This window comes from Neolamprologus brichardi, chromosome 2 (genome assembly GCF_056152115.1).
Source record: "Neolamprologus brichardi isolate AB-2024 chromosome 2, ASM5615211v1, whole genome shotgun sequence".
In the NCBI taxonomy this organism is placed as follows: Eukaryota; Metazoa; Chordata; class Actinopteri; order Cichliformes; family Cichlidae; genus Neolamprologus; species Neolamprologus brichardi.
In genome coordinates, this window is record NC_142105.1 from 12231922 (window position 1) to 12258361 (window position 26440).

Sequence of the window (26440 nt, forward strand, 5' to 3'; positions counted from 1 at the left end):
TCAAACTGAAATTTCTGTAAGAAATTTATGCTAAAAGCTTCATGAACCAAATAAAAGTCCAGCTGTCTTCAACAGTTAAGACTGCAGTGGCTTGGATAACTGAGACCACAGACAATGAAAACTGATATTGGAGCTTATTAAATGTTTCAAACCTGCACACCAGAAGTAAAAATATTAATTAAAATCATAAAATAAAGATCAGCTTCAGTACTGGTACAGGTTTCTGTAACTTATTGTCTTGGTAGAACCACCACCACAGTTGACTGACTTGATTAGTAGGCCTTAAAGCTCTGTTGCATGAAGAGGTTTGGTGCAGTTGTAGCCGACGCTCCTTCACCACCCATCCCCAACAACATCGCTGCTCTAAACCAGCTTCAGCCTGAGCTCTGGTGCTGTTATTCAGCAGCTACAGTAGAACTAGTTTCAGCAGTAAGTACTTTACATGTGCACTGAGCAGCTAGCTGTTTTCAGTCGGTAACTGCAGTAAACTGGGCTGCAGGGCTCTTCTCTTCCTAATTAAATGGACTTGCTGTGTGGGCCGCTGCCTCGCTAACTTCACTTCTCTCTTCTCTGTTTGTTCCTTCTCTGTCTCTCTGTCAGCTCTGCCCAGATGAAAGATGGCAATCCCCATAAACAACATAGATACATCTGGTTCACATCTGCATACACACACAATTTAAATTCAGGATAAACAGTTCATATGTGGTTCACGGCTGCCACATGTGGCTGTCTGTTAGTGTCCATCACCTCCATCTAAACATCTGTGGTCCTAATGAAGTCTTTTATGTACAGTACATTTGAGGAAGGCATCTTATTGTGGCCATTCAGAAAGGCAAAATGTATATTCACCAGTAGTTCTAAACCCAGAAGACAGGATGTCCATCAGAAATATTGTCTTCTCTGCAGTTCTATAAACTGAACTGAAGACAGCTCTTCATTTCATACAGCTTCCACCTTTTGCAGGACCAACTGTGTATAGGAAATATGGAAGATGAGTGCTGTGTGTTTACAACATTACATAAAACAAAATACAGAATTATTCCTTTAAGTAAAACTAAATAGAAAATGTTACCTACTCAGTAGCTCTGGCCCTACGGTGCTTCTGATTCACACCTCAGATCTGAACCAACCAGGTATCAATTATCACGCATCAACCTAAACCCTAAACACAAGCCAATCAGAGGCTCTGTAGGACAGGCCTTAAATTTGTCGAATTCACATAGAGTCTTTAAAGTAAAAGCTTCCTCGAGCGTGACACATTGATACATGCCAAATTTTACTGTCTTGTTTTAAGACCTTGGTGACCTCATAGCTGATTACATCAATCATAATATAGGTGTGTGTGTTATATAGTTACACAGTTGTCTAATCTATTTTAATGTTGTTGTCATTAAAAATCGATACTCAGTACCGTCAGATGACAGTAAATTGGTTATGATCTTGAGGATCAATTTAGGAACCACCAAGGCTCAAGCTGGCCATGAACTGGAAACTGAGATCTACTAAAATCAGAGCAGTTGTCCGCATGGATGAGCCAAACACCTTCTGGAGAAAGGTTTGATGATCAGATGAATGGTGGTAGCATCATGCTCTGGGCTGTTTTGTTGGGTCTGGTACATTGCACACAATGGATAGAATATGGAAGAAGGACAACTGTAAAATTCAACACCTCAAATCAGCAGGTAGACAGTTTAAACTTGGATTTTGTTGGTGTACCAGCGGGATAATAATCCCAAGCATACATCACAACTGGTTTCTGAATAAAGTAGGCTAACATTACGCTTCTGGAATGACCTTCTCAAAGCCCTGATCTCAGCTATTAATAAAGCCAGAATCTATACCAGGAATCTAGGTAAATGAAATCTAAGAGTTCTGCCAAGAGGAGTGGTCAGAACGACAACAGCCCAAAAACATAATTAAAACTCCAAAATAACCCTGACGCTCATGCCAATGATGAGTGGAATGGTTGGTTGGATGGATGGATGGATAATTGTATGTATGGATGGATGGATAAATGGGTGATTGTGTGAATGGATGGATAGGTGGATGATGATGATGATGATAGATGGAAGAGCATGTAAAGATTCTTCTGAACCAAAGCTTCACAGCTGATCAGCACGCTGTACTTTGTTTATCACACATTAACTAACAGCCTGATGCGTCATCAACACCAACACTGTGACCAGTCTCAATTTCCTGTACTTCTCACATTATTGAATTTTTATTTCTGGGAGCAGAAGAAATCATTCTTATTTGTTTCTGACACCTGCTGGCATGAGTCACAGCAGCGGCATCAGTGTTTGAGTTTAGAAGGTCACACATGAGCCGTCTGAATTTTTCTTCAATGCTGGTGGTGAAATTGAACGGCGCATGTTGGCAGGGGTAATGCTAGGGTTGCACTGGGCAGTTTGTGATTGGAAATACACATGAAAGCACTCATATATATATATATATATATATATATATATATATATATATATATATATACATGTATATGTATATGTATATGTATATATATATATATGTATGTAGATAGATAGATAGATATAATATATTACATTTCAATATTTTAGGCTGCACACTATGAGGTGGAAAACAAAGAATCTGTTCCCTTCTCTTTGTTTTACTGTCATGCACACACACACAGACAGCCTTTTTGTCTTCTATTTCTTCATTTTACTGACACACAAATCTGAACACAAACCTAGTGTGGACACACAGACACGCACTGAATCTCTCTAAGGTTTCATTCATGATTACCGTCTTCTGTTTATGGAGGTCTGTTTGTTTTTCCGAGCGTCGTATAAATATGAAGATATTTCCCCTGGTCTCGTGGGACTCCAGGCTTCACAAATGTAATGTTTTTCTCCCTGCCAGGTAGAAAGCTCGGCTTGGAAGGAAATTTTCCATTCTCCTTCCTTCACTATCCACCATTCGCGCCGTCTCAAACAGAGATCTGAGTAAAACGTGCAGATGAAAAGAAAGGGAGCTATGTAGTGATTGATTTATATGCACCAGCAAAAATGAGTCAATCAGTTTTTTTAAACTGTAAAGTGGGCTGGTGACAAACTGCAAGTAAAACAAAATTCAACCATGGAAACATTGTCCAGCAGAGGCAGCAGTCAGTACCCACAGACTCCCATGTTAACAGGCAACTAATAGCCAATCCAAGAAGTCTGAGCTCCAATTTTGGTACACAGTGAAACGCTAGGATTTTGTTTGGATGCCACTGATTAGCAGGTATCTGTCTGTGTCATGCTGCCATACAGTCTGTGGATGCAGCTTCTTATAATGTAAGAATTTTTATGAAGTGTGCTTTGGACACATAACCATCCACTCTGACCTCATCTATGTGGCACAACATGAAGATTAAATCCACTGTTTTCCACACTGTAATAAATCATCTTATAGACTCGTTTCGATAGCAGCTGTGAGTAACTCTACAGCAGGAAAAGATGGAGCTTCTGTCCAACAGACTGACCAGAAACCTGTCATGACAGTCTTGAGGCCTCATAGTGAAACTATGTGGCTGCAATTGTTCTTGTTGGTTGGACAGATACTTGTGCTGTCAGTTGTTTTTGGCCTTACTACATATATAAGGAGACGGCGACATAATTTTGGCCATCAAAGAATGACAATAACTCTGTTTAATAGTTTCTGTCTTTCAGTCCTCTCATGTGTGACAGTTTACCTTTTTATTAATAGTAAAAGAAATAAAGAATTTTTATATCCTAGGTGGCACTGTCACTTGGTGTTCGTTCGCTGTGCGGTAGAGTATCACTTCCTGTTCCTGCTCAAACACAGTGGTGTTTCCGAGTAGCTTATTTGCTTAGCAATTTAATTAACAACTTTTAAATACATTCTTTTTTCATAGCCTAATCTTCGTGTGCTTCATTCAAAGCACACTTTCTGTGTACTCACTACCTAATTTATAGCCAAAGTATTCACTCACTGTCTCTGTACTGTTTCGCTAGCTTAGCTTAGCTCGTAGCCGACTCGTTAGCACCATGGCTACTTCACCTGTCCCTCCTGCACTTTCTTGCTCATTGTGTCAGATGTTTAGTTACTCCTCGGCCTCCTTTAGCAGTAATGATATCTGTAACAAATGTAGCATATTTGCAGCTCTGGAGGCCAGGATTACTGAATTGGAGACTCGGCTTCGCACCCTTCATTCACCCGTAGCTAGCCAGGCCCCTGTAGCTGGTGCAGCCGAAGATAGCGTAGGCCCCGCTAGCTGTTCCCCGGCAGACCCCAAGCAGCTGGGGAAAGAGGGCAGCTGGGTGACGGTGAGGAGGAAGCATAGTCCTAAACAGAAGTCCCAGGTACACCACCAACCCGTTCATGTGCCTAACCATTTTTCCCCACTCGGCGACACACCCGCCGGGGGTCAAACTCTGGTAATTGGTGATTCTGTTCTCAGACATGTGAAGCTAGAGACACCGGCAACCATAGTCAATTGTCTTCCAGGGGCCAGCGCAGGCGACATTGAAGGAAATTTAAAACTGCTAGCTAAGGGTAAACGTAAATTCAGTAAAATCATAATTCACATCGGCAGTAATGACACCCGGTTACGCCAATCGGAGGTCACTAAAATCAATATTGAATTGGTGTGCAACTTTGCCAAAACAATGTCGGACTCTGTAGTTTTCTCTGGTCCCCTCCCCAATCAGACCAGGAGTGACATGTTTAGCCACATGTTCTCCTTAAATTGCTGGCTGTCTGAGTGGTGTCCCAGAAACGATGTGGGCTTCATAGATAATTGGCAAACCTTCTGGAGGAAACCTGGTCTTGTTAGGAGAGACGGCATCCATCCCACTTTGGATGGAGCAGCTCTCATTTCTAGAAATATGGACAAATTTATTAAACCCCCCAAAATATGACTATCCAGAGTTGGGACCAGGAAGCAGAGTTGCAGTCTTACACGCCTCTCTGCAGCTTCTCTCCTCCTGCTACACCCCCCCCCCCCCCCCCCAAAAAAAAAAAAACCCATCTCCATAGAGGCTGTGTCACCTTTCAAAAAGACAAAAAACAAACTAAAAACCAGCAACAAACAACTTAAATATAAACAATTACAAAGAAAGAACAATACAGTATCCACAACTGAACCAAAGAGTAAAACAGTGAAATGTGGATTATTAAATATTAGGTCTCTCTCCTCCAAGTCTCTGTTAGTACATGACTTAATAATTGATCAACAAATTGATTTACTCTGCCTTACAGAAACCTGGTTGCAGCAGGATGATTATGTTAGTTTAAATGAATCAACACCCCCGAGTCATTCTAACTACCAGAAATCTCGAAGCACAGTCTATTAATTAATGAAAGACCAAGACAGACTTTTAATTCATTTGAAAGCCTGATGCTTAACATTGTCCACCCCAGCTGTGAAACTCAGAAACCAGTCTTACTTGTTATCATCTATCGTCCACCTGGGCCTTACACAGAGTTTCTGTCTGATTTCTCAGACTTTATATCTAATTTAGTTCTGAGCTCAGATAAAATAATTATTGTGGTGGTTTGGCGATGAGTGAGGTAGACACGGCAGTAGCTCCGCTTAATTTCGATCTTAAAACTCCAAATAGACCATAATTATACACAGTAACCGAAGTTAACTTAAACTACTGTCTGATAAAGGGGCTGGGTGTCTACACACCAGTTGAAAATGCCCAAAAAAGTTTTGCCAAAGTTGGACACGCCGGACAGGGAAGGCCCGAGTGAAGCCTCTGGCCACAGTAAAGACGCCAGCGGAACCTTCACGAGCACAGACAATATAGTGTTGGGGGCTATTGCGGCACTCCGCTCTGAACTGGCAGGTGTTAAGGTTGAAATTTGTGACAAAATTGAAAATAAGATCTCAGAAGTCACAGAGGGGAGATAGCCAGCTTGAAAGCCGAGAATGACAAAGCCATAACAACGCTAAGGAACGAGATAGAGTCACATGGCCATACGCTGCAAGAGCTAGCCAACACGGCTAGCGGCTCATCCGATGCAATACGGGAGTTGGAGAACAAAGTTGAGACGCTCCGTGGGCAAGTGACATCGCTTTCTGAAAAATGCCTCGACCTCGAGAGACGCTCGAAGCGTCAGAACCTACGAGACCCGGAAAAAGCACGACAGTATGCAGAACACTGGATCCTATCCCACGTGAGATAGGATGTAAGGTGTTGGCTTCCCTTCATTGGCTTCCTGTTAAATCCAGAATTGAATTCAAAATCCTGCTCTTCACATACAAGGTCGTAAATAATCCGGCCCCATCTTATCTTAATGACCTTGTAGTACCATATCACCCTATTAGAGCACTTCGCTCTCGCTCTGCAGGCCTACTTGTTGTTCCTAGAGTATCTAAAAGTAGAATGGGAGGGAGAGCCTTCAGTTTTCAGGCCCCTGTTCTGTGGAACCAGCTTCCAGTTTGGATTCGGGAGACAGACACTATCTCTACTTTTAAGATTAGGCTTAAAACTTTCCTTTTTGCTAAAGCATATAGTTAGGGCTGGACCAGGTGACCCTGAATCCTCCCTTAGTTATGCTGCAATAGATGTAGGCTGCCGGGGGATTCCCATGATGCATTGAGTTTTTCCTTTCCAGTCACCTTTCTCGCTCACTATGTATTAACAGACCTCTCTGTATTGAATCATATCTGTTATTAACCTCTGTCTCTCTTCCACAGCATGTCTTTTATCCTGTCTTCCTTCTCTCACCCCAACCGGTCGCAGCAGATGGCCGCCCCTCCCTGAGCCTGGTTCTGCCGGAGGTTTCTTCCTGTTAAAAGGGAGTTTTTCCTTCCCACTGTCGCCAAAGTGCTTGCTCATAGGGGGTCATATGATTGTTGGGTTTTTCTCTGTATCTATGAAGCGCCTTGAGGCGACTTTTGTTGTGATTTGGCGCTATATAAATAAAATTGAATTGAATTAAGGGCAGATAATGCCACAATACACCACCCAGAACGCGAATAACCTCTACGCAGGTGACATCTAGCACTTTACTACCAACAGGTTGTTTTTTTCTTCTCTTTGTGTACCTAAGAGTCAATAAGAGTCAATAATCCGGGCAGCTTGCGGTTAAAGGCATATGTTAGTAACGTTATACTTGTTAATGATGTTACATGTTGCGGTCTCACACTTGGTTTTAAGGGCTGGTAGTTAGACACCCTTTAACTTGTTTTTGAATAACTGTATTGTTTTGTTTAATAGTGACGATAATGTACCTTCTGATCCTTTTTTTGTGATATCTGGTCTATGCTTAATGTCTTTATGGAGCTACACAGGGCTCTTGTTATGTCGGAGGTTGCGACAGAGGATGGTTGGAAGTACGCATGGTCTTGTTGGGAGGATGGCAGGTTCCCCTCCCTGCTATGACCTAGGTGTATGTGTTTTTTTGTTGTTGTTTGTTTGTTTGTTTTTCTTTTTTATTATTTCTGCTGTGTTTCCTTTGTATTTTTATGGGTGGGGTTGTTGGGTGGGAAGGTGCTATGGTAGAAAATGTTCTAGCCAATATGGGACAATACACATAAATCACTAACAGTATGGCCTCAATAGATGGTGATGGAAATGATGGGGTGAACAGGAGAGGGCTTGTAACCTTTTGCTCTTGGAATGTGAATGGCATCAATGAACCAATAAAATGGGTAAGGTGTTGGCATACCTAAAGTCATTGAGATCAGATGTTATTTTCTTGCAGGAGACGCATCTTAAAAATGATGCACATTGCAGGATTACAGCTAAGTGGATAGGGCAGGTTTATCACTCAAGGTTTTCCGCAAAGGCAAGGGGTACAGCAATAATTATTCGTAAAAATGTGCCATACATACATAAATCGACCCTGGCAGATAAGGAGGGGAGATATATCATGGTGGTAGGAGAAATTCAGTCTATACCAATCACATTGCTGAATGTCTATGGCCCGAACAGGGATGACCCAGAGTTTTTTAGAAAAACGTTTAGCTTGATCTAGCTAGATATTTCAACTACAAACTTGATACTTGGGGGAGACTTTAATTTAGTTTTAGATACCTATCTAGACAGGTCGTCAGCTCAGAGAATTGCGCCATCGAATGCTTCTAGGTTTCTGAAATCGTTTATTGATCATTTGGGTCTTGTGGATGTTTGGAGAATGTTGAATGCAACCGGAAGGGAATATTCCTTTCACTCTGGGGTTCATAATACGTACATAATACGTATAGACTACTTTCTATTAGATAGTAAACTGTTACATGGAGTCCAAAGTAGTAAATATCATAATATCCTTATATCAGATCATAGCCCAGTGTCTATTTCACTAAATTTACTGGAATCAGGTGGTAATTATAAACACTGGCGATTAGACCCTCAACTTCTTACGAGGAAAACATTCTGCAATTATCTGGAAGAACAGATCAAGTTGTTTTTTGAGATGAATGACAAAGATGATGTATCACCTCGTCTGAGAAAAAACGTAATAACATGGAACGCATACAGTTGGAGGTTCAAATACAAAAATTGGACGCTGAGAATGCCAGACAACCATCTGTACAGCTACATAGTAAAATATCAGCTCTGAAGTATAAACTCAATAACTTGCTATCAGATAAAATTTCCAGGGCCTTCATGTATGTTAAGCAGACCTATTTTGAATTTGGTGATAAGCCACATAAATTACTAGCCAGGCATCTAAGGAAGAGAGAAAGTGATAGGGCTATTCATGCAATCAGGTCAGACTCAGGGTTGTTGATTAATTCTTATAAGGATATTAATACTGCTTTTAGACAGTTTTATGAACAGTTATATACATCTCAGTGTAATGCACCTCCTGAAATTATGCAGGATTTTCTAAGCAAATGTAACTTGCCTACATTGGCGCAAAAGGACAGGACACTTCTAGATGCAGACTTAACATGTCCAGAATTGATTAGTACCATACGCTCCCTGAAAAACGGGAAGAGTCTTTATGAGTTTTATAAAAGGTTTAGCAGTTTACTAACCCCATATTTGCTGAATATGTTTAATATGGCCTTGGAAGATGGTGCACTCCCGCAGACCCTAAATGAAGCAACTGTGACTCTCATTCCAAAGAAAGGAAAGGACCCAGAATTGGTGAGTTCTTACCGACCAATCTCTTTATTGAACACAGATCAGAAAATACTGGCCAAGTCTTTAGCCAGGAGACTTAGTTCTCACATAGGTAAACTGGTTCACCCAGATCAAACAGGGTTTATTCCAGCAAGACATGCATCTTATAACCTGAGACGTCTTTTTGACATTATTTATTCCTCTAGGGATCCAGATAAAGACCTAGTGATATTGAGCCTTGATGCAGAAAAGGCCTTTGACTGTGTCGATTGGTCATATCTATATGCAGTATTAAGTAAGTTCGGAGTTGGACCTAAATTTGTTTCCTGGATTCAATTGTTATATAGTAATCCGTGTGCCAGAATACTCACAAACAATACCCTTTCCGAACCAATTAAGCTATTTCGTGGTACAAGACAAGGATGTGCGCTGAGCCCTTTATTGTTTGCCCTCGCATTAGAGCCGTTGGCAGAAACAATTCGGAAACATAAAGAAATACATGGCTATAATACAGGATACACCTCCAATAAGATCTCACTGTATGCTGATGATATTCTGCTGTTTGTAAACAGACCGTTAGACTCAATCCCTAAGGTGCTAGTAACAATAGATTTATTTAGCTCTTTTTCAGGTTACAAAGTAAATTGGGGGAAGAGCGAACTGATGCCAATTAAATTTAGTAATCTTTATTTACTAAATCGTCTTCCCTTTAGAATAACGTCAGAAAAATTTTCATATCTTGGAATTGAAGTTACTAAGTCATACAAGTCATCATATGAAGCCAATTTTGTGAGAATTCTGGATACATTTAAAAATGAGGTTGAATTTTGGAAATCAATCCCACTTTCCATGATAGGTAGGGTGAATGCGATCAAAATGATTTGTCTCCCCAACTCCTATATCTGTTTCAAAATATCCCTGTGTATCTAAAAGCTACATTTTTTCAAAAATTGGATTCAGTCCTTCTCCCTTTTATCTGGAATTATAAGAGCCACAGGATAAAAAAAAGCCCACCTTTGTAAAGAGAAAATACATGGTGGCCTAGCTTTACCAGACTTTAAAAATTACTACTTCGCAGCTAATATGCAATACATAGCTTATTGGCTAGATGATACAGTTATAATGGGAAGTTGGTTGGACATGGAGCGAGAGGACTGTATGCCTTATTCTCTTGGTGCAATTGCATTGTCTCCTGTTCGTTTTAAAAAGACATACTACAACTGTAATCCAGTTATTCACAATACAATTCAAATCTGGAGACAGATCATGAAAGAGTATAGACTCAGAGCCTTCTTGCTTTTGACACCTATTACAGCTAATCCTGCATTCAAACCCTCAGTTTTAGATGGGACATTTGATCACTGGAAGGAAATAGGGTCGCGAAATGTGGGACACCTGTATTTTCAGGGCTCTTTTGCTTCATTTCAACAGCTTAAGGAGAAGTACAATTTATTAGCCTGTGATTTTTTTAGATACCTTCAAATAAGGAGCTATGTAAGGTCCCAACTACAACAATTTGAGTTTGCAACTCCAGGTAAGCTTGACCAATGCCTGGTGGGTTGTATAACAGAAAAGCATGCGGTTGCTTTTATATATGAGATATTACAGTCACTCCGGCAGAAGGATACAGGTAAAATAAAATCAGCTTGGGAAAAGGAATTAGGGTCAGAAATTCATAATGATATATGGACTAAAGGGCTACGTTATGTTAATTCCTGCTCTATCAACGTCCGACATAGGTTAATTCAGTTTAAAATTTTGCACAGATTGCACTACTCGAAGACCAGATTACATCGAATATTTCCTGAAACGTCACCCATCTGTGATAAATGTCAATGTGCAGAAGCTGATCTGCTTCACAGTTTTGTAATGTGTACCAAATTACAAAGTTGGGCTTCAGTTTTTTCTTTTTTTTCCAAACTTTTTTATGTGCAGTTAGACCCTGACCCCATTTTGATTCTTATTGGACTATCGGGACAATCTAAAAAACTTAAGAGCACTCCTGTCCTATGGCCTGATGTGTGCAAAGAGACTGATTCTCCTCCTATGGAAGGGAAAAGAAGTGCCCTCCTTGAAAGCCTGGATTTCAGTATTGACAGATACTCTTCATCTGGAAAGGATCCGCTACATTATAAATGACAAACTGGAGGACTTCGATCAGATTTGGAGGCCACTCATTGAGCACCTGGAAATTATGAACAAATGAGAGTTATTATGTGGACTTCACCATTGCTTAAAATAAGCTGATAGCACTCTGGGATAAGGGAAGGGTGTAGGGAGGAGGGGGTTTTTTTGTTTGTTTGTTTGTTTTGTTGTTGTTGTTTTTTGACCGCCCTTTTTGGTACGTTTTGTTTTTTCCTGTTTTTGTTGTTTGGGTTTGTTTTGTTTTTTGTTGTTGTTGTTCGCTTTGTTTTTCCCCTTTTTTTTTTGATGCCAAAACTGTAAAAAGGAAGCAATGTCAGTCTATGGGACAATTTGTGATTGTTATTTGTGTTTCACAATAAAAAATATTTAAAGAGGGAAAATAATTATTGTGGGTGATTTTAACATCCATGTAGATGCTAAAAATGACAGCCTCAACATGACATTTAATCTGTTATTAGACTCAATTGGTTTCTCTCAAAATGTAAAAGAACCCACCCACCACTTTAGTCACACTCTAGATCTTGTTTTAACATATGGCATAGAAACTGAACATTTAACAGTGTTTCCTGAAAACCCTCTCCTGTCTGATCATTTCCTGATAACATTTACATTTACAATAATTGATTACACAGCAGTGGAGAGTAGACTTTATCAAAGTAGATGTCTTTCTGAAAGCGCTGTAACTAAGTTTAAGAATATAATCCAGCCACTGTTATCATCGTCAATGCCCTGTACCAACACAGAGCAGAGCAGCTATCTGAACGCTACCCCAACAGAGGTCGATTATCTTGTTAATAATTTCACCTCCTCACTACGTACGACTCTGGATACTGTAGCTCCAGTGAAAACTAAGGTCTCTAATCAGAAGTACCTGACTCCGTGGTATAATTCTCAAACACCTACCCTAAAGCAGATGACTCGTAATCTGGAGAGGAAATGGCGTGTCACAAATTTAGAGGATCATCATTTAGCCTGGAGAAATAGTTTGTTGCTTTATAAGAAAGCCCTCCGCAAAGCCAGAACAGCTTACTATTCGTCACTGATTGAAGAAAATAAGAACAACCCCCAGGATGACAGCTGCCGTTAAACCCTGAAGAAGAAGAAGCTGTGTCCCAGAATTCATAGCGCGGCCCAACGCAGCCCTGCTCAGTTTCCAACAATGGCGGCAGCTAGTTAGTTTTAATATTACTTTTATTATTCTTTCTGGGTCACAAAATAAACGTTTAACATATTTTCAGGCGAGAATGTAGCTGTGTAAACCTCAAATATCTGCTCAGTTTATCAAGACACCACATATTTTCAAAAGCGCTCCGACGTTTTCGGAGACGTCTGTTACCCACCAGCTCGATACCTAGCCGGGGTCCAAGGCTCACTAGAGCCGGTGAGAACACCAGACTCCCGACCAATCATTTTCAAACCCACCGCCATCTTTCGCTACTCAGGTTAAACATGATATATAAGTCACGTAGATAACTTAAAAATGTTATTGTTGGGCTTTTTTCAGTATTTTATTTGTTCCTGAGTAAATCGGTTTGGCTGAGATTAAAGTTATAGTTTTTACACAGCTGAATAAACGTCAAGCCGACAACTGATTATCAGAAGTGTGAGATGCTCAAGAATATACTCCGGTGTCCTGTTATATTGTAGATAGCAAGGAGCAGACGGCTGAGTTTATTAAACTTCACCTAAACAATCTGCACATTTCATTAAAATTTAATAAACTATTATCTTGTCTTTATTTTTAGTTAGCACATACCTTAAACACTTAAAGCTGTAAGCTAATGATAGTTATATAAGAGCAGATGAATGCTGGTGCAATAAGCTGTACGTTTTACCTCCAATGGATGCATGATCTGATTAGTCGACTAATCGCAAAAATAATCGGTGACTAGTCAACTATCAAAATAATCGTTTTGTGGCAGCCCTAATTGCCTTGTATTCTTGCAGTTGCTAATGTCTGGCCTATGACAGCTGGGATAAATGAGATGGATAGATGGAGACCTTCATAGATTGATAAAGGTTCACTGCGTGAGCTCAGGATGTATTTTTCTAGGCAGTTGTTCAGTGACATATTTGTAGCTTTCATCTGAGGCTCGGTCCTCTAATGATAGTCCTCCGGGGGCTTTGGGGAACTCCGGGGAGTTTGATATTCTCATATTGAGAATGGATCAAATGACAGCTTGGCTGCAGAATACAATGCAAGTGTTCACTTGTATGTTTAGCAGAACAATATTGTGTGTATACAGGAGTTGTCTAACACCTCAGAGTAAATCAAAAATCAGCTCTTTGAGAGCCGGTCTCTGTTTGAGGAAGCCGCGTGTGAATAAATATCTGTGAGCTCAGCACCGATAAACGTGGCGGCGCTGAACCAACGGGACATAAATGCTGAGCGAGTCTTCTCCCGGTGACACAGGGCAATTGTTCATGCAGAAAAAGTACCAAGCGCTGGTTTTAAAACCAGAGGACCGTGGCAAACATGACATATTTACAATAACATGTCAAAACAAGTGTTTACAGTCCAGTTAGATGTCATCATTCCGGGACCAAGAACAAGTACACAGTATGCTTTCAGACTTTTCTGTAAACTGGTGCTTGGATTCATCCCCGGTCGCACAAACGAGCAAACAAAGACTGGTTGTCAAATCCACACAAATATCAAGTTTTAATTTGAATCAGGTTTAAATTCGAATGCTGCCGAGCTCTCTGAGCTGTCGTCGGAGCGTGAACCACCGCTGACATCTGTGTTTTTGTTGTTCCTGTGGACGATGAAAGTTTCACCACTGAAGACGATGAATTTTTGGATTTTTGTGATTTTTTTTTTTCACAAACAAATCTTTTGTGGAGACCCAGATCTGTCACTTCCAGTGTCCTTACTGGTCACTCTGGCTTTATTCATGCTCTGTTGCTTCAGTAAAACACTTGAAGAAGGCATGCACTGTAAAATGGAATGAGCTGACTTGTCTCCCACAAATATATCAAATAATGTCAACTTTAACTTCAGCTGACTGCGGATCTCAGGCAAGCAGACTAACAACTCTAAGGAACTTAACTACTGAGAACCAGGTCTCCATTCCCATCTCCAGTTCTCGTGCATGCACATGGATGGGTGCTTGTGTATGGTACAAATATTGTGATTCAACTAAATGAACATATTTAATATTTCCTCTTTTACACTGTGATGAATCTTTATGTGGCATTTTAACGCTGTAGCAGGCACACGTTGCTGCTACTGCTGAAAGTCTGTGTAGAAATGGATTTAACACAAGAATTCAGCATATTGTGCAGAAAGGGTGCAACATTTCAAGTTGCATAAACCTGACCACAATCGTGTTAGCTCGTCATGTTAGCCTCTGAGTCTTGTAGATCTCAGAGGTGTCAGTGTGAATCGTCTCCATCATCTGAGGACAGAGAACTCTTTGGTCGCTGGAGCTTATTTGTCCCGACGACCAAAACGACTGGTTAGCCAACAACAAATATTCAACATCAAACCAGTGACGTGAAAATAAGTTGCTTTCATTACATCTCCATTTTAGGGATAAGTGTTATCATGGGTCAGCAGTGTACAGTGGAAACGTGCTGAAGTCAACAACAAGCTGTTTGGTGGTGTAATCCAAATACTTTACTGTAGTTTAGGCCTTAGGTGGGGCTGAGGGATTTGTAGTGACAAAAAGGAGTGGAGTATTAATAAAAGTAATTTTTAAAAAAGTAAATTTATCTTGTTGTTTTAAAGCAGTGTGTACGTGCAGTCGCACACGTGCAAACACACGCTGCTTTTTCGTCATCATTCCAGTCATGTAGGCAATTAGCCGAGGAACGCTGCAGAAGTCAGTCATCCAAAAATAATCAAACCTCTGATCTGCTGAGAGCCAGCACTCTCATTCCTAGAAAATACACACACACACACACACACACACACACACACACACACACACACACACACACACACACACTATGTGAAAGTCACCTGGAAGCTCAGACGGCTCTGCTTGTATATTTTTAGCATCTTTCAGCCACCCCCATGTTGTGTACAGTATGCATGCATGTATAGATGCAGTGAAGCATGCACGTGTGCTGTGTTTACTTCCCGGCGACCCGCCTGCATTCTTCCCCCTCCTCCTGCCTGTGAGTGCTTTCAGCCTTGGTGCTGCTCAGCTCAGCGCGCCTCCAGCATCTCTGATATAGACTGTGGCTCACTGTAGAGAGCTGAGAAACCAAAGGACCATCGGGCTGTGCAGGAGTGTGTATATATTTGTTAGGTGTGTTGTATCTGCTGAGAGGCTTCCACACTGACTTCTTCATATAAGTAGCAGCACGTGCCTCCATCCCATCGGTACGCTTCATGACCACCAAGAGAAGCGCTCATTTCCTTTAAGAGAGGAATAACAACCTGTTTGTGCCAAAATAGGAGTGATTTATGAGGACAAATGAAAGTGTCATAAATCACTGCTTTTTATTTGAGTTTTATAATTAAAACACAGAGTTATGATAAACAGCTCAAACCAATTGGGTTTATTGACTTTAGCGTTTCAGAGTCATGACTGGAGCTCTCGTCTTCTGCTATAACTCCTCTGTAGTACCAGAGACTCCTGGTATGACCACTCACTGCTGCAGGCTCGGTGCTGGACCAAGTCCCGGTTCTTGCTATTTCCCTCGCTGCCTCATTCTTTGAGATTTTGTTACACCATTTAAAAACCAGTGATACAAAGAAAATGTGGCTGGTTGTTTATTATATTTTTAATAAGAAGGTCTGTGTTTTCATGTTAAGTTTTTACACTTTTTTTCATTTTTTCTGTCTATGTTTTATTTACTGTGAAGTTTATTCAGCTTATTCCGTTGGGGGTCACAGGGTGTGGGGCCTGCCCCAGCTGTGATGGGTTGAGAGGCGGGGCACACCTGGTCAGGTCGCTGAGGACGTAGATTTCAGTGAGTGGTCAGGTGGGACCCCATGTGTGACGTTTACAGTGAAGCATAAGAGCCTGTTTAAGTGGTTCTGGGACTTTCAAGCAAAAAGCAGAATTGCAGTTCTGTTGCAGAGAGCAGATAAAGACATGCTGGCGACTGGCTGGTTTGTGTCACTGTTCATATGAGCAGCTGTTCTGTTTCAGGAAGCTGCTTCTCACTGACACGGTCAGGGTCGCCTCTCAGAAAAAAATGAAGTTCAGCTGCTGTCTTCAGCTCCGTTTGCAGAGTGATGCCGCGTACAGCGAGCTGCGCTTTAATCCCACGCAGCTCAGCGGGGAGCTGGCTATCACCATGACAGCAGAGAAGATGTGGGAGACAGTGATACATCGTGTGCTGCGATGTGCACGTCGGGCCCAGAGGAGGCATCCTCGCAGCAGCTGATTAGACTCTGAGCAGTGTTTCTGCGCTTTATTGTTTTCGGCTTTAAACGCTGCAGGGTGAAACATGCTGATGAGCTGTCTGAGCTTTAACAGGGAACACTGACCACACACACACCTCCTGCTTTATCTCTGTCAAACTTGCTGCTTCCACTTTGTTGGACTTAATGAGTCGCAGCCATATTTTTACATAAACATTTCATTTCAGCGCTGCAGTCAGGCTGTCTGTACTTCTTTGATTTAAAGCTGAAGCTTCATGAAGACCACAGAGCTGGTTTTTAATCAGGTGATCAAGATTAAAATGAAGGATGTTTGGATTCAGCAGGCTAAATCTGGAGTGGGGATAGTCAGGAGCATCCGACCAGCTGACCGGAGGAACCTGTAAACTGGAGAGGCGTGTGAGAGGTCGGAGACCATGACTGACTTTTAGACAAATGGGAGGATCCTGAAATTCATACCTGGGTGGAAACCAGAGGAGAGGAGCCAAAGCAGGTGTGTCCCAGGAAATGAACGACAATCTTTTTGGTTTGACGCGCTGCCTGGCTGATCTGATCCTCTGAAAAAATTGGGAGAGCCAAAGAGGACCATCTCTGGTTGGAGGTTCAAAAGGCAGGAGCTGCAGACACACCGAGGAACACTTCTGGATTAATCAGCTCTCACAGGCGTCGTCAGCTCAATTCATGGTCCTCAGTTCTTATTTGCTCCTGAATATCTTCCTCTTTTACTTAACTTCCTGTTTAATTGTGAAGTTTTGTTCTGTTTGTGTTGAGTTCTATGAGTTGTGTTAGATGCATGGCAGCATCTCTGGAGGATGTTGTTAAATGTCTCTGTGGACTGGTCCAGGATGAGCTCTTTAGTAGACACGGGTGTATTTCCTGCTGAAAGGAGTTTAATCGAACCGATAAACAAGGAGAAATAAAGGAAAAGCTGAAGCTGTGTGTGGGACTGGGAACACAGCCGCTGTCTTTCTACTTGCTGTTAAAAGCATCAATTCAAACATCATGAAAGAGCTGTGCAGGTTTAAATGAGCTAGGACGGGGCTTTGTTTGGCCCTTTTTACCCTCTCTTTTTTTAGCTTCTGTGAGCTTTGAGCAGAAAGTTCCAGTCATCGTCGGTTTCTCCTTAACCGTCATCCTTCAGAGCATGTACAAGACATGGTGCTCGATGGCTGTGCAGACAGCACGTACCTCCAGGATTTCCTGTGTCTGTTTACCTGCGGCAGGTCGAATCCTTCCTAAAAATGTGAGCAGATGTAATCCTATGAAAGTCCAAACTTCTGATGCCCTCTGCAGACCTGATGTCAGCTGTGTTAGCACTTTCAGGCTTTTCCTTTTGGCTCTGATTGTGCTTACCTGCTTAGTAACAAATAAATCTTCCTGAAGGTCAAAGGAGTTCACATCAGTGCTTTATGTAGAATATATTACCTCTCTGTATTCAGTCCTCTCAGAAACTCATATTTCTTATGCCAGACTGTATCTGAGATGGAAACAGCCATTCTTCGTGGGCGTGAAGTTTGAATAATTTTTGCATAAAATTCTCTGTCTCATTCTTTTCAGTTAGCTCAATACGACGTAATCTCTTTCCTATTCAAATTCCTGCCTATTGTATTCCCCTCAAATCTATTACACACACACCTCCCCCGCCTTTATCAGCACCCTAACGTGTTTTCGAGACTCACTTCTGCTTTCTTAACAGTTAAACTGGGGAGAAACAGACCACACACACAGACACACACACACACACACAGAGCTTCCTGATTGTGACAATCACCTGTGATTGGAGGAAACAGAGCAGGGACGACACATCAAGCGGCCGTCCGTCGGATCGTTGTGGAGACGCTGGCTGCTTCAAATGCTAGAGCATCTCAGCAGCTAATTTCACATCGGTTCGGTTCGATGGTGAGGGTTGGTGATCCTCACCAGATGTGTTCCTGTCACAGACGGTGGCGAGAAGGTGGGGCCACACCTGTGTGTCTGCAGTAACCTGAAATTAAAACCAGAGAAGAGTTTGAGAGAGCTGGAGTAAAACACATCCCTGAGCCTGTAAATTAAACTGCAAAGGTGGATTACATGAAACTGGTGGGCACCTGAATATAAGTGTAAATATTACATAATAATTCCAACACAGAGGTTTTTCTTCCAAATATCAACTTTTCACTGAGGATATGCTAATTAACCTCTGACCTCTGTGAGAGCACTTTGCTGGAGGCCTCCGTCATACACGGACTCGACAAAGGTAAGGGAGTTTACGTGTCAGCAGCACTGTTCACTTCTAAAAGGTTAATGTCGAGTTAAAATGAGTGTGTCAGCCTCTAAAGAGGAGACTGCAGCAAATCAGGAACTCATTTCTAATCTGTTCTTTTAAACGACTTATTCCTGACATAATTTTCCTCCCTCGGGTGGCCGCAGTCCTTCTGATCGTATCTCAGTTAAACGTGAGGTTTAAAATGTGCCACGGCACGCAGCGATTTGAGGCTTTCATACTTGACGGCGTTAAATGACAGGTGAAAAAACAGAAACATGTAGCCTTAGAAAGACTGTTATTCATGCGTCAGTTTACCACGCCAGACTGGCCACGCCCCCATAAAGGTGCTGCATGACGCTGGGTTTACCTCCATCCCTGCTTGTGCTCTTGAAAGATGCCGCGACATTCAGAGTGATTTATTTACCGCTGCACGCCTGACATGAAACTGTGAGTGTCAGAGCAGCTGCACAGTGATTGGATGAGCTTTAACAGCATTAATAAGCTGACACAGAACACGAGGAGGAATGGCGACACTTACTGAAACTCTGAGTCTTGGCTCTAAATTCAGTTATTCAATTTTTATCAAACTTTCTTCTGATTTCAGCAGGAAAATCAATGAAAAATGAGACGATCCCAGAGTTTGTTCTACAGAAGCACAACGATGCCACCATCTCTTCCTTTTTCCGCAGATGTGCATGCTCGCTGTTTTCATCAGCCCGGCTCCACATCGGGAAAGTCGGGAACTTTAAATTTCCTGTGAGCTCAGAGAAAATGTTGTTTATTTTCTGTAAGTGTGACACAGTCCAGATCACAGCGTATGAAATGTGTGTTTCTGCGTTATCTGGCTGATATTCGTCTTCACCTCCCGCCCACACGGGCCATCATGTCCGTTGCTTAGCACGTTCAAAGTTTTGCTCAGGGCACTTCATCAAGATGAATGCTGGCCACACCAGTGCCCAGAATATGCAGAAATGTTTAGTCTGCCTGTGATCCGGGCCTCGTGTCTCCCTCCCCGGCCTCTCCGTCCTGCTCTGCCAGTTGGCCCGTTGGCTTAGCTGTGTACAAACAAAGCCTCGGCTAAACACAGGACGGATCCGTTTCCACAGTTTCACTTCTTCCAGATATGAAAGTGCATTCCTGCCTTTGGTCGACTTCCTGAACCGCTGTCTGTGCAGAGCTGAGCGTTTTTTTGAGCTTTTAGTTTTCTTCAGTTTGAGCTTTTCAACGAAACACTGGGATGTGTTGATTCTTTGATTCTGATGAATGAAACTGCTGCTTGTTACATGTTAATGCATTATGGTTGGTTTCCTTGTATCTGATTGGGCTGTTTCACAAAGGTGCTAGCTGGACTGATGTCTGTGCAGCAAACCAGAAAGCACAGTCTGCTCACATGACGGCTCGCTGCCACAGGATCCACAGCTATGCGACACGAGGACGCCTCTGCAGGGTGTCGAAGGCAGCGATGGCAAACAGAAGGCGAGCTTTAATTTAACGGCAATGTGGAGAAACAAAAAACACAGAAGCTCTGCCACAGTCTGAGGCTCACAGACAAACCAGTGAACAGGCCGAGGCTGAATAATTGGGACTAACGGGGCAAATCTGAACTGAGCACAAACCAGACCTGCAGCCTGAAATCCAGGAGCAGAAGCCAGGAAACAACCGGCAGCAAACCCGAGGATACAAGGTGAAGCAGGAGGGATGCTTCAGGTTCAGCTCTGTGGTTCAAAGGTTCCTGGAGGATTCCTTAGACCGTAGTGAAAACAGGACCGCAGCCTCGCCGTGATCACGAACGATCCGTGAGACTGGGGTCAGCTCTTCAGCGACTACGTCACTGTGGGTGGAGGAAATTCTGCTTCAGACTTCTGAGCTTGAACTGAATTCCTGTGATTTTTGCAGGTAATCGAGTGTAATTGGCACCGTGACCACATTCGGTCACACACAGACTCCATCTCATCCCCACCACAGTCACTCTGAAGATGACAGCTGACTGTGTGAGACACTACAAAGCCTAGCACATGTTTCACTCATATAAAATGTATAACTGAGCATATTTACTCTTCTAAAAATGACTAATAAAATAAAACTAATGCTTAAATAATTTTTCCCCTGAGGTTGGTTAACTTTAACTGTCTTACACGTCTTTTCATTTAAGTGAATATGGAACATTTTCTTATATGTTCCTTTTATCTTCCTTTGGTTTTTTTTAGTGTTTATTACCTTTAAAGATATTAATGCACCTTAAGGCAACTGTTATATAATTACAATACTCTGCTCTCTGTACACCTGTCCATGCTCCTGATTGGTTACGTACTGTAAACTCCGCCTCTTTTACATAAACACGTTAATAATTAGACTGAATACCCACGGGGTGATCCATTGATGATGTCACATCCTGTACCTATTGAACTTTATCTGTAGTGCAGACGCTGGCAGGTAAGGGGGAGGGGGGCCCTGGAATCAAAGTGAGGGTCCAGATTCAGCCAGCATCTTTGTTCCCTCCTCAGCGAGGCTGGCGAGGGTTGAACGCCGCAATGTGGTAGCAATTTGGACGTGACGAGAATGTGCAGCTGTCTGCATTTGAGAAGCTTTAAATGTTCGCGGCTGTCTGGAAGACGCATTTCACGGCCAGTTAGTCGGCAGGAAGTGTGTTGGGGCGGGGTGTTTGCGTAAACAGCTCGTAATGGTTTTAGCCTGCGCACACACTGTCTACGTACACACAACATGTATGCGATCATGTACTCTGTGCATGCACACACCTGTGAGTGCACATAGTGCGTGCACACAGGTGCCGCACATGGTGCACACACATTTCTTGGAGCAGGGTCCTGAGTTTTCTCTGTGGGTTTGTGAGTCCTCCTGCTGGAAGGATCTTTTGTGCTGTGAGCAGCTCCAGGCTGCAGGAGGAAATCATGCTGGAATCAGCGTGTTCAGAACGAGACTGAGCACATGAACGTCAGCCCTCACATTGAACCCAAGACCTCCTCCCAGCTGGGTCATTTTCTAATATCAGACACCTCTGTTTTTTATTAGCTGCAGAAGGCACATCTTCACTGGCCTTTTCAAACTTAAAGTTCATTGATGTTTCCTTTTTCTCTTCTCAGTAATACTAATAATAATACTCTCAGCTGATTCACAGCTGAAAATGCAGCACACCAGAGCAGCGTGCTTGATTATTTAAGTTCGTCCACATTAATCTGAAACTTATTTTAGGTGATCTTTTTTCTGAATCTGCATCTCATTGGTTTTGCACGTGTTTAAAGATGGTTGCTCCCTCCAGCGCCTCTCATTATTTCATTTTTTATATCGATATGAAGTGCAGCAGTTTGGTTTCACGTTTGTATTTAGCTCTGGTTTGGAGATGGAGTGTGTTTTAGCTCAGCTGGTGAACACTCGGTGACCCGGTGTCTCACTGTCCTCCCAGTCTGACTGCTGTCGGCGTTAAAAAGCTCCTGAAACACTTCTTTTCCCATTATGACAACGATAAAAGGCGTTAGCTGAGTTCACTCCCTGGTCTGACGTCCCTCTCTCTTAAATTAGAAAGTGACTTTTCCTTTTGTGTCTGACCGCTCTTATTTATTTGTGTTGGAGTCCCAGAACTGCTTCATCTAAGTCCAGCTCGGGTTTCCCGTCCTCTCCTCTGAGTGTTGGTCAGGTTGCAGATGGTTTAATGTAACTCCACACCACTTATCTCATCCACTCAGCTCCGACTTCTCATTCAGACGCTTCCTTCACTTTTCAGGTGTTTTACTTTTTGCTCCGATGAGCTCATGGATTTTTGTGGTGGCCCAATCAGTGTCAGCTTTCAGCATAAATGCAACAGTAAAGCAGAAGCCTGTGCATGTGTGCTGGTTTAGTGTTTCAGACAGACTCACTGAAAGCTCTTTCCTCCTCTCGATGCGCTCCTTATTCTCCGTATTCTGCTTATTTGAATGGTCTTACAGCCGTGACGTGCTCCTCAGCAGACACAGACAAAGCTGTGTGAATAGTGGAACACATTTGTCATTTTGGAGGCTGCTTCTTTATGCCTGTTAAATTAACTCCCTCCGTCTGTGTTTTCAGGTATTGCGTGCTCCACAATGGGAACCACTCAGAGCAGGAGAAGAAGTCCCTGCACACCCACATAGAGTCTCACGAGTCCTGCTTGTGACCAACGACACGGACACCGCCGCCTTCACACATCTGGAGCTGAAATCCGTCATCGATGCTACGAATCTAGAGCCCAGCAGGACTTTAGCGGTGTGTCAGAGGAGCGGGGCACTGCCAGTGGGCCATCTGGTTTCAAAGCTCCGCCGAGACTTGACCTGCCCGTGAGGAAGCATTTAAAGCCAGCGCTGTGTCGCATTGGTTCTGCCGTCTGCAGAGGCCGGGTGACCCTGGGCGGAACCAGGATGGCGATGTCATCAGCGGGCCGCTGGCCACCACACATGGCGGTGGCGTCTGTAGGAGGATGTGATTAATGACTTAGAAGTGAATCATGTGGCCAAAGCGTTCCGATGACACTCAGCGGACCCGTTTGTGATTGCGTTGTTTCCACGATGTCCCTGTAAATGAGCCTTTAAACCAAGTGTTTCAGTTTCTAACTGCTTTTTCTGAATATCCACACAAAGTCTCATGAATCCTCACTCGGCCGAGAGCAAAAGGTTGCATTTAAGCCTTGATTTAAACTGTCCAAGTGCATTATTACAGAGGCTGCTGTGCTCATACGCCACCATCTGAGTGATTGTCTCTCTTCCACAGTGAGAGCTGCAATGAGTGATTGGAAGTGTTGGTCATTTCGGTGTTGTCAGAGGTGTTTGTGAGGCTCTCAAAGGTGATTCAGCCCGCGTTACATCCATCCCAACCTGACGCACCACGTCCCCTCTGCATAAACAAGTGTCTGCATTTGCACTCATGAAACCTGAACAAGCCGACCGCTCGCAGTCACGTCTGTTTCCCTGCGTGCCTCCATGCAGGACTCTTCCTGCTGCTGCTGTTGTGTTTTTTCTCATTAGCACAAGAAATCGGATTAAAGGCTGTCACACATAGGCCGTGTCATTTCACACGATGAATTTGTCCCTTTTGTTTTTCCAGATTAAACTGAGTCTGACCAATTGGATCACTGCGTTTGGTAACAAATCGCAGCATGTGAAAAATTCCAAATTTAGTTTTTTGCAAGGCCTCGAGTCGAGGAAGCTTCCGTTAACGCGGCCCAGCACCTCTAGAGTCTCTGAGCACTACGACACGCTGGACCCTGGTTAAAAGTAAACTCACCAGAGCATGAATGTCACCGCTATTGTCCCCTATCACCCTCTCTTGTGCTGAAGGTGGCTGAGAGACTTGGGCATGTGAGGCTCGAGCTGCAGCTCTGCGACGTGTACATCTTCATTTTACAGTCGTTGATTTCTTAGGCGCTCACAGGCAGGTCTGACACACCCGGTTAAATGGTGACCCGGCTCCAAAACACACACAGCGTTAGAAAATAGCAGGAGATGAAAGACAAGCACGTTCCAGAGGCAGATCCTGTGCTTTGGCGGGACACTGATGAAATTAATGTTGCTGCCGCGGCTTCTCTGCCGCTGATTTAAATTGGCCCTTTTTGCTAACATTGTGGTCGTGACAGTCCAACGAACCCAGGTCACTCCAGGGCTGCTTAGTATCTGCTTACTGTAGAGATTTGTGGTCCTCTTTTGGTCAAAATGTTCTTCACAAAAAAACAATTGAAGGTTTGACTGTGAGCAAACATGAAAGTTTAACATTGGAGCAGGCTCTCCTCCTGCTCTCTTTACTGGAAACAGTGGTGCTGGAGCACGTTCAGCTAATTCTACTTCTTGTTTCTGGCTCTTCTTTTTTTGCTGATAAAAACATTCCTCTCACTGCACAGAGCTGTTAATAAAAAGATATCTGTAAAGCAACAAAATTCAGAGACCAAGGCTGATGTCATACAGAGGCAGAGGCAAGCAGTCCTCTCAGATCTCTTAATCAGAGAGACGCACTGCTGAGCGCTGATGCTGCAGCACAAAGACAGACGAGGAGCTCTTGACACGGAAAGGTAGTTAGACATCACCAAAGATGGCTAAATGGAAATATCCAACCACGTTCAAGCTCCCAGACTGACATCCACCCGTGGTGCTCCGGCACACGGGTGGATGTCAGCTGCAGTTGGATATGTGCAGATGGTGAGCGTGGTCATAAACACAGTTTTTCGGTTATGCTTTGGCCTGCAAATGCACGGCGAGGCCGGTAACGCGGGCGTGTTTTGTTCCTACGCGTATCTGTGGACTCGAGAATCACTTTAAATTTAAAAGACATTGAAATTAAGGCCTCTTTGTTCCGTGTTTACACCAACTCATAAGAATTTATGAGAAAACAGCGTGCCCAGACCGTGGTTAGACCTCGGTTCATAATGTACTTGCAATCGATTCTCCAAAATTGAAAAGCAGTTGGCTTTCCACCTCTGCCCACAATACTTTGCAATTTGGAGTAATTTCCTGTAACCGGATCAGATGCTGTTCTCACTGCTCGCCTCTCTGAAGGTGCAGCTCCAACCCAGGCTGCCTGTTTCTGTGCCAGTGCCCCTGAGAACGGGAGAGCAGGGCAATGGGTTTGTAAAGGGCCGTGAAGATTTTAGCAAACAGAAAATATTCTTCAAAGCTGCTTTTGTCATGAAAAGTTCCTGAACTGTTCCTGATGTGGAGCCCAAACAGGAAGTGTGCAGTTTATCAAAATGATTTCTCATTTATTGTTATTGTTATTATAAGTGTGACACCAGAGTCCTCACACAGTTGATCTTTAAGTCGTCCAGTGTTCTGTGCATCGGTGACATGAAGCGTGCGGGCAAGATAATCCGAGCCAGTTGGCGAGCAGCAGCATCACCTCCTTCTAAAGTGAATTCTGGCTTTAAGCAGCTGATCCGTCCCTCGCTAACATCGCTGCAGACAGTGTCTCTGAATCATCAGTCTTCCTTTTAACTGTCTCTCTGTGACATCAGTCGGTGCCCGTCCTTGTGTGTGTTGGAAACCTGGGCTCTCCAACCTTTGCAAACTCTAGTGGGACAGTTTTTTTTTTGAAGACCAAAAGCATCACCTGTCTGTTTGGAGAGCAAGTGTGAGGTCAGAGGGACATGCAGCCAAACTGGAAACACCTCCATGTGTGAGGACATGTAGGTCTTATCAAGTCTGACGACAGCCTTGGATTAGCACTGCATGCTCACGCTCAGAGTTCTGCAGAGGAGCTCGTTTAATGTTCGGCTTTGTGACTACAGAGGTCAGTTTCTATTCTGTTTCTACTCTCACTAGAGCCTAAAAGCACAGGCAGCAGCAGGATGTAGTGGGTATTTATTAATCTGGCCACACAAAGTTTGTTCCGGCGGTTAAAGGAAGGAAACAGATGAGTTAAGTTCAAAGCATTTAGAGAGAGAAACACAACAAATCTTCTTATCTTGAGGGGCTGTGACTGCACTACACCTTCAGTGTGTTCATAACCTCCGTCTTTATCCACCGCGATCGACAGGGTTCTGCTTTCGTGAACATCATCTTGGGACCAAGGTTCTCGGCAGAGCAGGCGGAGGACGCCCCCCACATGCTTCAGCGTTTCATGGCTGCTGTCCAAGTCCTGCTTTATAGGAAACACAGCTGGATCTTTCATTGATGGCATTGACAGAATCAGGATAAAGACTTCCAACAGAGTGCA

The 26440-nt window shown here is 43.1% G+C and overlaps 1 protein-coding gene across 1 annotated transcript in view; it reads left to right on the plus strand.

The window, feature by feature from the left end:
* Window positions 1-24668, plus strand: part of htr4 (5-hydroxytryptamine receptor 4) — a 106709-nt gene extending 82041 nt beyond the window's left edge. Inside the window, exon 6 of the mRNA XM_006797645.3 lies at window positions 22832-24668. Coding sequence (XP_006797708.2) covers window positions 22832-22919 — 88 coding nt within the window. The 3' untranslated portion in view covers window positions 22920-24668. The remainder of the gene's footprint in view (window positions 1-22831) is intronic.
* The last annotated feature ends 1772 nt before the right edge of the window (window positions 24669-26440 follow it).